The following is a 15,882-nucleotide window of genomic DNA, read 5'->3' as shown; positions in this document are numbered from 1 at the left end:
CTTCCAATTGGTAGGTAAGTAACTCATATAACCTTTGAGTCAAAGTTTGAAGAATATAAATTCAAAGTCCACCATCTTCATGGCTACTCAGCTCTTAATGTATGAGCAAAACTATCTCTGACACTTATTTTAAGCTGCAAAGAATCCTCACAAAGTATTGTGGCATTTGCTTGACTGGGTGCTAGAAGGCATCCCATGTTTTCATTGAGACATATTATTCCATGTTACTTTCTCTGTTTCCTATTTGAAGAAGGAAAGGAGAAGTGTTTAGTGAGAGGCTGACATCAAAACTCTTACAGGATGGGGTTGGCATCCTTCTGCAGATGCAGTTTTTGGACAGTCTGACAGTTGCACAGTGTATAGCATTCCTCTATCAGATCCTATGTGGTTCAATCATGCTGAATAGTAAAATTCAAATTGTAGAGATGTAAATAAAATGTGCACAATCAAGTGCCCTCCTGTAGTACCTTCTTTTTAATGTGATGTCTGTGTTTTGTACCAGCAGTGTGTTTGGTTTCTGCACATAACAGGATGTATGTGCTGAGAGGGAGGGAATTGGTTACAGAAAATGATATCTAGAAATCACGTGGAATAAATCAAGTGTGAAAAGCTGTACTCCCTGTGAGGTGACACTACTTGGATGGCAACTAAAAAATGAGAAGTCATTGTGCTAATTAAACTATTTTGCTTGGGGCAGGTGCTTATTTTAATGTGCAATCTATTATAATCTTACAGAGGAAATTATTGTGGGCATGGGAGCACGGAGGGGAGAAATAAAAACAGTTCGGTAGTCAAGCAAGATGCATGGCATTTGTAACAGTTGCCTTGGGTGTGCCGATGTCAGTTCATTGATGCATGCAAATGTCACTGAAATTTCACAGGTGAACCATTCATATATTGATTAGCCAAGTGTTTAGGAGATAGGAAACTCCCCATGAAACATCACAGGTTGGGCTTGTAAGGTCAAATTTCAGTGAAGTTTAAGTAGTTAGTCTATGGTCATGTCTTGTTCTTCGTCCAAAGCCAAGATGTTGTCAGCTTGAACCAAATCAAGCACTGTCATTTTTTTGTTCAGCTGCAGACAGGTATGTTTTGGCACCAGCTGGCCATACTGAGACACTAGAAACTATGCTAAAGTATGGGAACAGACCCATGTTGGATTGTATTTCTTGCTTTGTTCTGCCTAAATTACTCTAAGGAGCAAATCAGAACTGAAACACAGAACAATATGCAGATAGCTCAAACTTATGAGCAGGGAGAAAATCTAGCCTGCACTCAAAAACCTGCAAGTGCTGCAGGGCTGTCTGCTGCCTTGCTGCATCTTCTCATTGTTTTAACCAGAAAGAAGTATTTAAGGTATTTTTGTGTAGGTAGCCTATTTCTGTTGTGCTCCACTTAGTAAATGCTTGTGGTTGTATGAATGTGCAGTATGAAAGTAATGGAGCATGGTACAGTCATAATTCTTTGGTCTGAGATTTGAAAAACTAAAAAGAAAGATAGTGCCAGAGCACTGAGCATGTGGAAGTGTTTGCGAAGCAGATTGTCCAATCCTGTGTGTTCCTAAATTGAGTCATTTTTTGCCATCATTTTAACATCGCCATGTTAAACACTTGGATCCCATTGAATTAACTTGTCTTGTTGAATTAGGACTAAATGGTACTGGAAAACTAACAATGGAGCCTAGCACAAATACAAACGTAGGTTGCTGGATTTAAAGCATTAGTGAAATAAATCTGCTCTGTTACACTGGTGTGAGTTGTGTGAATACTGCGGTCGCTTAAATGAACTGTTTCTGACAAATGCTGACAAGAACAGAAGAAGATTTTATTCCAAAGTGTTATTCCAAACTCAAGGTAGCAGTAATGAAAAAATTCAAAGATGAACAAAAAAATTCAAGTCCTAAGACATAATGAAGAAGATACTAGAGTAAAAAATACTATATAATTTTGCTGCTACTAAACAACCCAGTGAGAAAAACCCCAAGTCATCACTGGACTTTGAGGAAGAAAGATAATTTTTTTTTCAAAAACACCGCCAAAACCCAACCCCCAGATTCTGGAAGAGTGATGTACATTAGAACATTAAATTCTGAGAAAACTGTGCTGATGATCTCTTTGATGATCTCTTTGTTTATTTTTCTGTATGAAAACATCACTGGATCTTGGGTAGTGTGTGCTCTCTCTTTTGAAGCTCCCTACTGTTCCCAGACCATTGATTTCAGTGCTTTGTTTTTCCTGCTAGGTGCTGACTGGCTATCTTTGTCCTGCAACCTGCTTTTTTCAACAGGTGAAGACTCACATGTTCTTAAAACCTTTCTTACTAAACCACACAACCCCAATCTAGTCTCATTTTCCCTTTTTTTTTTTTTTTTTTAAATGTAACTTTGACTGTTAATTGTTGCTTTCTTTTCAGTGAAATTCTGTCTGCAACTGAGACCCCAGATTTGTTCAAGTACTTCAGCAAAGTCCTGATGAAAGGTGAGAAAAACAAAACCGTGATGCATATTTGATATATCTCGTTCTTCTGTTTTATCAGTTAGTATTGTGTTTGTACCACCACTATGCAAGCATGATGCTAGGCTTCACTTAGCAGCAAAATATCAGTGACTTTTGATCAGTTTGTGATTTGTTGTAACTGCATTGTTTTTCATTCGATGCTGTAATGAATATTTTTCCTGTACTGTACTACTGCAGTTGCTTAGTTATACTTATGTCAAATGTTTAATTTGTTTTCACAGCACACAGCTGGTGTTTTCCTAGGCTATTTCTGTAATATGCCAAGATGATTTTGACATCAGAAATGCTGCAGTGAGATCTGCAACAGTCTCTGTCCACTGTCTGTCACACATTTAATGAATAGTTTTTCCTTTCACTATATCATTAATGAAAATGTTGCCTGGCAATATACACAAGATGGATTATGAGAAGGCTTCATTTGGTCAACCTCTTCAATCTGACTCTGAAAAATTATCTCTTATTATATACTTTAAATTCTGCAGCCTTCTGATGCTTTCTGTAAGTGTTTGTCTGCTGACCAAAAGTGTCACATTTCATCTTAATGACATTTTGCTCATCTATCTTCTTCCTTGTTCTGCTTGGGATGACCAAGATAATCTTTCTGTGCTTAAAGGCAATTTTACTGTTCCCTACTGCAGCCCTTATTAGTGAATGAATGTTTTGTATTTCAAAGACAGTTCTATTAAAATATCCAAAAATATTTGGTGATTCAGAAATATTTTAAAAGTTGTTATGGTCAGATTTTTTCAATCTTGTTTTTCTTTATGATTCATAAGAAGCCAGATTAGAATACTTTTTTCTTTTTCTATGACCATTTCATACAAGAAAAATAATGTTCTGTAGCATAAGATTATGGACACATTTAAAACCTCATTTTCCATCCAGTTACCTTTTGTGTTGCACCTTATTTTTGGATTCAAGTGGGTTTAAGTTATTTGCTTTGGTTTAAATTTTACGTGTTCATGATCATTTTGAATCAGGGGCATATGAGCTGCACATTCAGTTATCACAGAAATTTCTCCCACATCTGAATGAAATTCATACACTTATATAAATTTCTGTTAGGCTCAGATCTGAAGGCAGACTGCGTTTACAGTTTCATAGCTTGTCAGATTTTTCTCAGAAAGTGATGTTTTACTGGAGGCACCTCTTTACCTTGTTGACGGTGGAAAAAAATCAGGCATTGGCAGAGCTATAGCTGGTGAAAATTGTACTGACTTCATTGGGTTTGTAGGTAAAGAACCACAGCACAGTATTCTCCACTATGATAACTCATATTCTCCTGTTTATACTTCATGAATATTAAGAAAAGGTACGCTTAGTATTTAATTTTTGCAACTACATAGCATTCAACCAATATCTTCCAATATGCTAAATGAGCTCCTTAGGCTGACAGCAGTTTTTCACTTCTTTTTATAAGTTCTGGACCCTGAAAGAAGCAAAACAACTATAAGCAATAAAATCAGAAGGATCGTGGAATCACAGAATCACCAAGGTCAGAAAAGACTTCTAAGATCATCCAGTCCAACCATCCACCAACATTTCCCACTGAACCATGTCCCTCAGTACAACATTCAAATGTTTCTTGAACACCTCCAGGGACGGTGACCCCACTGTCATGCAGCTTGTGTCAGCACCTGACCACTCTTTCAGGTAACGTACTTGCAAGAAAAATAATGTGTGTGCATCAGTAAGTCAATTCCTTAACGTTTTATATCTTTGCGGGTTGTGTACAAACACATGTATGTAAGATACTTCCGCTGCTCAGCTCAGATTGTCTTAGGTGGTTTTGTATTTGTTGGAAAAACACTGAAGTAGTTTTATGATAAAGAGCTAGTAGTGTGGTTCTTTGTAGATAGGCTGGGTAAAGCAGAGCTGAACATTTCTCAAGGGTCGTGGAAAGCTTCTTAAACTTCAGTTAAGGAATACATTGGAGAGAGATGAGAAATAAGGAAAATCAAGTGTACTCATAGGTAGAGAAAAATTTAAGTAGCTCTGTAGTATGAAGTTCAAAAAGCTAAAATAACACGGGAAGGGTGAGAGAAAAGCAGATGTGGAGAAATAAATACAGGAAATACCTTGACAAAATTTTGAATGTTCCTTCCCTCCCTATTGCAAAGGAACTTGTTTTAAAAGGAAATTCAGTCAAGTACTGTTAGCTAGAGAAAGATCTTTGGAAAAGTAACCAAAGGAATTGTTGCAAATTGCAAAAACAGACTTTGTTTTTTGTTGCTTAATGGAGAAATTTACACTTACGTGCTTTCATTTTGATTAAGAACATACAGTTGAAAGTGGAACAAATACCTCTTTCACAAAACATGCCTCACGATTCTCTTCTTTGCAGCACTGTTCCCTCATGGCAGTAAAAGCCACGGTGATGGAAGTCAACTGCTCCTGTGTGATCTGGGGCTTGTATTTGATGAGGTTGATGAGCATTCTGCAAGGGAAGCAAAGTCCTGTGAAGCTGGAAGGTGAGCACGCAGCTTAAGAAGCACTTCTCAATCACTAGTCCAGTAAGATCTTTGTTTTCTTATTATCCACTTGCTTTCTATAGCTTTTTTCATCTTTTTGAAACAACCAGGCAGGTATTTGCAGTGGGGAGCATCTCCCTATTCTCCTGTGAAGTAAAATAGTAGTGCTTGTTTTTGAAGTTGTTCCACCACTAATATCCCTGAACAAATCATACAGTTGATTTGTGTTGTTACCACTCAAGAATGTCCTAGATAATATAAGTTTAATATAGCATGAGTTATCCAAGATAACTTGTTTTTCCTTGTAGTGGGAGGTCCAGCATGACAGTTCTCTCTGACAAAGGCAAACAAGCATCCAGAGATCAAAGGAGTGATTGGGTTTTGGATAAATACATAGGCTGTCTCACTGAGAGACAAGCTTCAGTTAAATCATAAAGGTCGTGCATTAGCTTCCTTGTTCTTCTGGTATGTTTTTATGATATGACTTTCACAGTTTCTGTAGAGGACAGTGTGAGGAACTAACTTTGAGCACTTATTGCTTCCTATCTGGTGCTGTACATACCAGTACAGCTACCACCTCTGAAAAATGACTTTCCTCTAATTAAAGGCAGATAAATACAGGTTCAACCAGACTGCAAAAGAAACTAGGACAAAGATAAGAAGAAACAAAAGCAGTTAGGTAGGTGCGCTGCTGAGGCTGGACATGGCTGCTTTCCAAGGCATTTTATAGAAGGCAAACAAGTACAGTGGACAAGGGAAAGGTAAGCATTGCCAGGGTAAAAATAAGGAACACGGGTAAGAGAGTGAAAGAGGTGAGCCTTACTCCTGTTTCTTGTGCTGTAACTTTTCTTCTTCAGTTGTACACAAGTCTTCGTGGAAAGTGAACAGATCAGGCGTTAATGATAAAGGCACATAATTCTCATCAATTTCTAGTTTCCCCATGCATGGCCTCCTGAGAGCATAGGAGCTACTACAGCAGTGGCAAACAGCAGGGTTTATCGGATTGGTCAGGTGTCTTCTACATATTTCTCCAAGCACAAGATCCAGCTTTACAGGAAGAGGTAAAAAACACAATTTCATGTTATTCCCTTATTTTAAAAAATCCCTGATATACATGCTGCTTTTAGTAAAGTTATAAATAATAACTGAGATTTAAATTAAGCTTTGTCTGTAAGATAAAAGGGATTTTTTCTGCTGAATGTTTTTCCTGAATTCGTTCTGCTAAATGGATTGCTTGCAGTGCATGCTCACAGAGAGTAATTCAAGCATTGACTTCAGTAACAGTGTTATGCTTACTGCAGGTGTGTATGTGGAAGTACCTCTTCGGGGCAGCTTAATACCTCACTGAGCATTTTGCTCATTTGCTAGTACTCCAAACTATTGGACTTTGCTTGTAGTAGGAATTGACACAGAGCTTCAGGAAAAAAAATAGGACTAAGACTAGTAAGGAAACAAAAAAACCACCAAACTTACATTTTCCTCAGCACAAGGCAATAGCTTGTCCTGGCTCAACTGGCAGCATTTGGAGCCAATTGTAGTCATTTGCTTGGTGAATTTTATCAGCTCTGCAGATGTTAGCTGAGGCATCTTCTTGGTGAAGCTCAGGAGAAGCCTGAAATGATAATTTCTTTGATATTGGTGCTTACATTCAAGCAGCTAACAGTGAGCAAGCCACTGCCTTCAACTGTGTAAGGCTCCAGCCAAATCCCACAGCAGAACACTCATTCCTACTAAGGCAGAACTCAGCCTGGTGTTTACGGACTCATGTAGGCAAGTATAAGCATGCTCCCTGTGAGATCTCTCCTTTTTCTGACCAGTCTCCTACCAGGCTAAATAAAATTAATGCTAATGTTGCTGTTTATATTTTGGTAGGCTCTCTTATGAAATGGTATGTATATTTTTCCTGCTTTGTTCACTTTCCTGGGAGTGCAGGGAGCTTGTTTAGAAGCAAAACTGAACTCGAGTGACTTCTTGGCAGAGCTGATCTCAGCAGGAGATAAGCTCAAAAAAGTTGATTTTTTTTTTTTCTACTTAAAAACTGTGCTTATTAGTCCTGGTGGCTGGGGGAGCTATAAAAACTGGTACACTAGGTAGAAGTAGCATACTGGATTTGTTGGAAACCTCTAGTTCCAGAAGTCTTTTAAAGACCAAACATGCCCAAGAGTACAAAAAGCTCTCTTTATCTTTCTCCCCAGACAAAGACAGCAGAAGCCTAACTTCATGCAAGCAGTTTATAGATTTGAAATTACTTACATACTTTGTTAGGCATGTACTCATTAACATTGCAAATCAAGGCCAGAATTCCTGCAGGAGGCTTGTGCCTGCATGTTGCATTGAAGCACAGCACACAGCTAAGCCAATCTACTGTAGTTAATTTTTTGTTACAGTTGTTAGTATTTGCATTTGCTGATGGAATTAGAGAAAGGTCTTTTGCAGAAGGTGCAGAAATGGCCTTTTAGCCAAATTAATGACTCTTAAGTTACATCTCACAGCTCAAAATGCAGTTATAAAGCAAAGCAAAAACAAAAAACACCAATCCATAGCAAAAGTGAATGAGAGATTGAACAGGTTGTCATTTCACTGCCTCAGGAGCCAGGTGAGGAGAAAACTTTATCTTGGAAGTTAGAAGGAAAGAAAATCTTACAACTTATTGGACCAAACATTCAGATGATGTCTTTTAGTCCAGCCTTTTTCTCATCTATGAATTAATTCTACCCTACATTGTTCCCATCTGGTACAGGCATCAGGTAAGCAGAAACATGTTTTAAAAACAAAAGATAAATACTCGTTTTGGAAATAGTAATCTCCTTTCTCCTTGTAAATGTCACAGCTTGTTTTCATCACACTTTCGGTTTCATAAATGTGTTTCTTCAGTTCTTCTTCCTGAGGAAACAGAATTAATTTGAGGAATCACTTTATCAGTGGGAATGCAGAATGTCCTATTGCCTTAAGATGAGGCCTTGATCTCCATAGCTGCCTCTCACCTGAAATGCACCACTAAGTTTTAACTTCATTAGAAACCTGTCTAAAACCTCTAAACTGACTGAATGTGACAGAAGTCCACTTCAATCATCTTTAAATATTAATTCTATAAGTAATGGAAGGCTAGGTTTGAGACAGAGTTCCTCCGAGCTTCAGACGTGTGCAATGCAGGTGTCTATATCTGAGACTGGCTTGGAAGGGACGTTAAAGCCCACCCAGTCCAATTCCCTGCCATGGGTTGGTTGCCACCCACGAGACCAGGCTGCCCAGGCCCCCATCCAACCTGGCTTTGAACACCTCCAGGAATGGGGCACCCACAGGTCTCTGGGCAGCCTGTGCCAGTGCCTCACCACCCTCTGAGTAAGGCCTTTTCAATTTTCAAGTGGGCAAGTGGTGCTGCAGGGGAGCCTAACAGAGAGTGGGGCTCACAGAAATGCTGTCTCCATCCCTCCCACTGGCATCTCTATCTATCCATGTTAAATCATTATAGAAGCAGCAGCAGCTTCTTGCAAATTATCCACAGAGAGAGGAGGAGGCTGGATACCGGAAATCAGACATGCACACCAAGAGAAGGTTTCTTCCTGTCCCATCCCCAGTAGCTCTGATACCCACAGAAGCACTATTTAGCCAGAACAAGCTGTGTGGTTGTGTGCCTGAATTCATCCATGTATTATAGAAGGCACTTACCCCTCTGCTGCAGCAGTTGTCTGGAGAGCCAGTTTTGCAGCACTCATCCAGTAGGTCCTCGTATCCTTTACCTATTCTTAAAAGCATTTGAGCAGAAAATTCAGGATGTCTTCTGGAATACTCATAAAGAAACCTGCAATATGTATGCATTGGGAATTAGCAATAAGACAAAACCATGGCTTTCAGGAGATTGGGGATGGTAAGGACAATAGGGATGCTTTTGGGTTGCTTTCATCTGACCTTCCATGTAATGGGAAGAATTTCACAAAATCACAGCCCAGAATTCAACTTGAACAGAACATGACTCATTAAGCTCTTCCTATCTAAATGAAATAATTTCCAGTAACAGAGCCATTTCTCAAAAGATCTTGAAAAGATTAGTTGTCCTAAAAGCAGTCACTCTACGTAGCATTGTGCTCAATCTCTTAGCTGCACTGTTCATAAATGGAAGTGATGGATGTCATTTGAAGTAAATTAATTATCTTTATTTGTGTCTTGATACTGCTTCTTGCAGCTTGTGGCTTTTTTTTTTTTTTTTTTTTTTTTTGCCTAGATTTGCTACAGGTGAGGTCAGGGCTTTGTCAGACAAAGGAACGTGTCTAGAAAAGAAATGGATTAAACCTGTTGGATCAAGACATGAGCATCATTTAGGTATGTGTTTTTATTCCCATGTAAGAGTGTGTCAAAGCTAGATTTTGAGCCTAAGATCAGAACTGATAGTACCTAAATTTCACATGCATTTCTTCAGTTTTCTCTGAAATAATTGTGTCTTGTTCAGCATTTGTTCTCATTCCATACCCTCTTAGGTTGGTTTTTTATGAAGATAACCTTGTGCAGTTCCTACATGCCCACATGCTCACAGTGCAGACAAATCCAAGGCTAAATGAGCTGATCTTTATCTTTCAAACTGCCATCTTGTAACTCAAGTAGTAGAACAGCAAAATTGAAGACTGGAGGAAGATGCATGTTACCTGGCTAAGTGGGTATCTTTTTCCTGAGCAAAGCGTTCACATATTCCTTTGTCTTCTATAAACTCCCTAACCTGGGGAGACAAGTTTGCAGGTTTGTCATCATTTTCTGCATTAACAATGCATTCAGTTCTTTGGAGCAGTGGCTTTTCGCAGCACTTTTTAATTTTACTTGATATGATGTCTTGGTTAGTGCAGACATAGTGTAGAATTTCTTCCTGAAAAGCAAACAAAGGAAGTTTAATCAGATTTTGGTCTTTTTTTAATTTTTAATTTTTTTTTATTAGCATTGTTATCCCCATTTTACAGCCAGAGAAGGGGACACTCAAAGGGGAGAAGGAGCTGAAAGCAGTCAGCTGTACAGACTGCTGTACAGTAGTCATCTGGCAGAACAGGACAGAAGTCATGTTACTCTACCTGCTGAAGCCTTTTGCTTTCCATTTGATAGGTTCCAGATAACCACCTGAACAGAGAAGTTAGTTATCTAGCTAGGCATCACAGACAAGTAGTGAGATAGATGGGTTTGGTGTGTTAGAAAAGCAGAGAGAACAGAGGAAAGGCAGATACATGTTTTGCTGAAAACTGAACAGAAAATATATGGCACAGCTAGAAGCTGCAACAGGATTCCCTAAAACAGAATTAGACCGTTTTAGTCACAAAGTTGATTTGCTGACTTTTTTTAAAGACTTCATGACAGAAAAAAGTAAACTGGGATAATCAACCATGTTTTTAGTCGGAAAAATTAATCTCCGGAGAAAACAGTACAACACAGAAGGAAAAGAAATCTGAAAACAAGAAGAAAAGACATATAATTTCTGCAAATGTACATAAATATTAAATGTTTTACCCTATCACGCATACACTCCAGCATATCTCCACGACAGCAGTCTTTGTGCATGTTAGCAATATCCGACACAAGTTTGGTAACAGTAAAAAAATCAGCTTTAGGGAATTTCTGGCTTATCTGCACAAGTTTCCTAAAATGAAGAAAAATAGTTATTGCTCATATTCTCAGTGTGAAACTGTGATAGCTTCCATTACTTGTCTGTAGAGGGCTGTATGCAAACTGGTCAGAAATGGCCTGTTACTGCTGTCACTGATATTGATAAAAAAAATGCCAATTGAAACCAAAGGCTGAGATAATCAGAGTTATCTTAAGATCTCCAGTGAAATTTAGTGTGAGAAAACAGAAATGTGGTAGGTGAATATGAAATTACAATAACAATCTTGTGTCTTATATGAGCTAAACTGTATTTGGCTCGTAAACATTAAATCACCAAGAGAAAACAGTGACTACTGTCATGCATCAATTTGTACTAGTCCGTTTGCCTCGTTAGGTGCTACTGCTGGCCTGCACAGAAAGACGATGTTGCAATATTCACATCCATTGTATTGCATGCAGGTGCAGATCTGCTTTCAGCTGACATATGACATCCACAATGTATTTCAAAATGCGTATGCCTAAGGGACTCCAGTGAAGCAGCCAGGAAGCCCTGGAACAAGCAACATATTGCATCTTAACAGTGAGTGTGGCCAGTCTACTGCTGAAGCAAAGAAGCCAAAGCCTTGTTTTGTGAGCATCAGGAAGACTCACAGAGCCTTTATGGTCCGTTCTCCAAACTTCTTCAGGATTCCACATGTGTGTTCCTGCCTCAGGCCATCTTCTCTGATGGGCTTCACCACCTTTGGGGCCTAGTAGAAAGACAGTACAGACTGTGAAAATGGAAGAAAGCCAAGAAAATGCTTTGTGGTAAAACTACTGATTTAAGTAGTTAAGTAGCATTCAAGTCATATTTCACCCTGTCCTTAGCAGGGTGAATTCTAACATCAGATGCAGAGGCTGAAAAAGAAATAATCAATAGCTCTGTTTGAGCATTTGTTTTGTTATGGGAAAGCCACTGGTCCCATGCTACAAAACCAAACCTCACTTTGTAATACCTGTCTCCGAAAGCATTCCTCCAGGTTATGAGTGGAGTCTTCAGCGCTTCTGCAGCAGTCCTTCATCATCTCATCATAATGGATAGCAACAGAAAGGATTGTAGGGGCATAGAGGAAAGGATGCCTTCTGGAAACCTCATAGATAAAACTGAAACAGAGATAAATGTTTTTAATATCAGATTAAGCCTTGAAACGTAGGGAGCTGCAGTGGTATTGTAGCAAAACAACAAGCTGTATGATGCAGTGTGTCTTGGAAGAATTCTGACATTTTTCTGGAAATTAAAGGCTGAGATCCTTCCAGTTCTGGTCTAGAGGCAGTGGAACATCTGCTTGGGTTTTAAGGACTAAAGACAAATCCCTAGTATTTCAGATGAGTGCTTTATTTAAACTACAATGAGATATATCAGGTTGTTTTATTTTTTATTTGTTTGGACCTATATTCAAAGTAGGCTTTGGTAGAACAGGTTTCACATGATGAGAAATAGACCTGGATGAATTATTCAAATATTTATCATTAGGAAGAAAAAAGAGGATGGCTCTACAGCAAGTCTCATTGAACTTTTTGGTTGATACTGCATTTGTGGTCTCAAGGCTCGTAACCACTATATGCAGACAACAAATCTATGAGTCATTTACTTACTATCCTGGTAATGAATGGCGATGCTCTGAATAATTTTTGCAGGCAGCTTCAGCATTTGGCCTTTCAAAAGGAGAAATGAATCCTTTTGATGAATTTTTAAGGGAGAGGAAGCAATCATTTCTTTCAGGGTCCTTTTTAGCACAGCAGTCAGTAAATCCAGGAAGATTGTCCTCCTGGCATATAGTGTTGAGGAAGATCCTGTCCTGTGAAAAATTAGAAAAAAAGCTAATGTGTGTGAGGATTCTATTTCACCCCCAGGAGTTTTCTGAGGAGACTTTTTAACCCAAAAAGCCCTAATTTGCGTAAATGTATAGTTTCTCTCTTTACTACTGCTGCTTTGCCTGCAGTGTCAGAGTGACTTCTAAAACATATGTCAATTTCTGGTACCTACTATTATGCCAAGATAGACTTTATTATGAGACAGTTTTCAAACATATTGTTCAGCTTCCACTGAACTTAAAACATTCAGACGCTCATTTCTTGATTAGAGTCAAGATGATTGTTTGATTTGTATATCTCAACGGGATCCATATTCTTTTCTAATCAAAATCAGTGTGTAGTGACAAGTCTCAGGTTTGTGTAACAACAGTTCTCAGGTTCCTTGTTCATCACATAGCAATGCTCAGGTTTGCTGTCAGTCATGCTTCAGCTGGGAATTGTTTTAATTCAGGATTTGCGTCAGCCCCTTGTTTAACAAATATAAGAGTTGTAACAGACTCATATCCATTTTCCATGATTCAATCTGCTGATCTCTGACAGTGCATTGAAGTGGACTCCACTGAATACTAGCAATGTGAGTTAATGGAGTGGAGAAAGCTCCTATGAGCATCATAGTTGCTAGAAATATCTGATCTGACTTCTACTGAGTTCTGTTATGATAGACATAAAAGCACAAGTTTACAAACGTTTTAAGAGGCCAAGGATTTCAAAAGCTACGGTGTTATTTTCTATGAAGGACTTTGTCATCCTTTGCTCATCTTGAGATGTCTTTAAGGTGGGAGCATGGAGAAGGAAAGAGTCAATAAGAGCAAACGTTCACACACAAGTAAACCATGTCTCCTAATATCTTACTCCTGCTGGAAAAATGCATACCAGTACCCCGAAATTATGTCACTTCTGAAAATCTGTACTGCATTAAAAGTACAAGCTTGCTTACCAAAGGCTTCTGACAGTTTGGATTGTCTCTGTCTACATCAGTGCACCTTTTGGCAAAGTCTGTTACAGCTTCAGCCATTTTAACCACTTGGCCAAATGTGTTTCCTTGCACATACTGCGCAAACATGATCATGGCTCTATAAGAAGAATGGAGATCATTAAGAATGCTTCTGTCTATCTAAAAAATAAAAATAACTGTATTACTTTTTGCACGAGACAGTTAGAGAGCTTCTATCACCAGTTCGCTCAGGCTGATGGAACAGGGAGTGTGCAACTTGCAGTGCGTGCTCATCTCCAAATGACACAAAATGCCATAGGGATGTTCACAGGCAGCAAATTTGCAAGTAGATTCTTTACCCAGACAACTTACATGGCTTTAAAATTGTTCTCTTGCAGCTGAGAAAACCGTTGGCTGATGCTGTTTTTTTCCTCTGAAAAACAAGATAATTAGCATTTGAATAGAATATGTTTCAAATGCTTCATCAAATATATATATATATTTTTTAATATACAGGAGTTTCAGAAAAACAGAATGCAGTGCCAGTAGTACTATTACTAAGGTGGAGGGCATGAGGCAATGCTATCTATTTGACTTGAAGGTGGGAAACAATTTGTTTTTGAGCTACAATGTAATTTCCCTGCCTATTTCATGCTTTGCAGAACGCAGATACAATCAAACCTAGAAGGTGTTCAGCTATGATGGTACACATCACATGATTAAATAAACATCTTAGAAACCATTTGTTGACTTGTGTTAGCTATTTAAAAGTGTACTTGATGATCATTTGGCTGCAGGTGAAAGCTTCCCTGTGTAGAAAATACACAGTAAATTGAAGACTACCTTGGTGAACAAAAAATCACAGAACTTCATCCTTCTCTATTAACTGGCCCTGTGGAACACGAATGTGTCCAATTTATCTGAAGATTATATGCAAATATTTTCCTTTGCCAGTGGATCTTTTATTAATGGCCAAGCCTAAAGCCTATTGTTTCTTGAGTTTCTTGTTTCCTAGAGAATACTTTCAGAGAGTAATTTTGAAATTAGGAGCATCTTCCCTAATCAGGATGGTTCTATCTCACACCCATGTCAGTAGTTCGGAGAGCAGTATAAAAGAATCAGGCAAAAACTAAGAGTTAACCCAGTTTCCCTAAGTAATGAGGAAATGTCAGTTGGAATGATGATTAAAGATAAATAGGAAAAACAGCAGTTGTTAGTGCATTTGAAAGTTCTAAAGATGAGAACATTTGACCAATGATAGAAATATATAATGTGAAAGACTCATTTGACCTGCACACTGTGGGAGGATTTCAGTTTTCTCTTTTTTGGAACTTAAAACTTAGTGCCAAATACAGTCATCATAGGCTACTTCAGCGGTTAGTGGAGAGTAAGACTTCTCCAAAGAATAATGAAGAGCAATTTCCTGACACAGCTACACTGAATAACTAGCTGGATGTCACATCCTCTTCTTTACTTAAATGTCCTTCTCCCATGGACTGTGTATGGATGCTAGAACAACTTGCAGTCTTTGCTTCAACAGGTTTTGGAGTACCTGAAATTTAGTGGAATAACCACACTCCTGTAGATTAAATTGCCTTTTAGTGGGCATCCTCTTTGCATGGACTAGCCTGTATCATGCAGCTCATGGACTCTCAAGACATTAGGAAGTGATATTTTTAAGGCTAATCACAGAGCTGGAATTATACAGCTACAGTTCTGTTGCATACCTTTCACTTACAAGAAAACTCTAGTGTAGAACTAGCAGTGATAAAACAATACTAAATAACCATGCATGCTAAGATGCAGTCATCAGTATTATATGAAAGAACAGAATAAAAATATGAGATATGTTCTTACCTGTGTCCCGATAACTTCTTGGCAGGGCTCTGACTATAGTAAAACTTACTAATAAAATAATATAGATTACTGTTCTCCAGTTCATAATGTCAGCCTTTGGCAGGGACGGAGATAGGTTTAGTTTATCTCTGAAAATCAGAAAGACTTAAGGCAAACGACATATATACTCTACCAAACAATTTCTGGTTAATCAAAACCCTTTTAGTGTCACATATAACATTAGCCCTTCTGGAATATTCCCGCAATAATTAAACATGCCATTATTTGCTCAGTGTGATGAACTGATCAACTTGTTGCAAAGAAATGACTTTGTAGATTCTTTTTTCCCTGAAATTTAGGTAGACATTTTTAACTTATCACACTTCAAACAAGAAGTTTAAACATTCTCTGCGCTTTTTATCATAAATGTAGATCTCTTCTACTTACAGATTTGCTCAAAGGTGATTGCTGTGCAGAAGGCTCCTTCCTAACATGTTGTTAACCAAAGGATCCCAAGTTCATCTGTTACCCTGAGGTTTTTGCTTTTGCTTTCTTGCTGAAAAAACCATCTTTTGCTCCCTTAGTCCAAGGTGTCATGGTGAAAAAGTTGAATTAAGTACCCTATACAGGTATATATATATAGAGAGGGTATATATAAACATTAACAATTAGCATAAAAATGCATCTGAAA

The 15,882-nt window shown here is 38.3% G+C and overlaps 1 protein-coding gene across 1 annotated transcript; it reads right to left on the bottom strand.

Moving 5' to 3' along the window:
• Positions 1-3,900: 3,900 nt before the first annotated feature.
• On the bottom strand, positions 3,901-15,297 carry LOC306945857 (alpha-fetoprotein-like; the record flags this gene model as incomplete). Its single annotated transcript, XM_079534687.1, has 14 exons — positions 3,901-3,945; positions 4,821-4,953; positions 5,811-6,034; positions 6,461-6,599; positions 7,773-7,870; positions 8,657-8,789; positions 9,628-9,842; positions 10,472-10,601; positions 11,219-11,316; positions 11,563-11,710; positions 12,203-12,405; positions 13,359-13,494; positions 13,728-13,788; positions 15,213-15,297. The coding sequence occupies 14 exons, from the start codon at positions 15,295-15,297 to the stop codon at positions 3,901-3,903; spliced, it is 1,848 nt and encodes a 615-aa protein (XP_079390813.1).
• Positions 15,298-15,882: the final 585 nt, after the last annotated feature.

This window comes from Tetrao urogallus (genome assembly GCF_951394365.1).
Source record: "Tetrao urogallus genome assembly, chromosome: 4".
NCBI classification, from domain to species: domain Eukaryota; kingdom Metazoa; phylum Chordata; class Aves; order Galliformes; family Phasianidae; genus Tetrao; species Tetrao urogallus.
The sequence above is the reverse complement of the archived record's forward strand: the minus strand, read 5'-3'. Positions and strand labels throughout refer to the sequence as shown.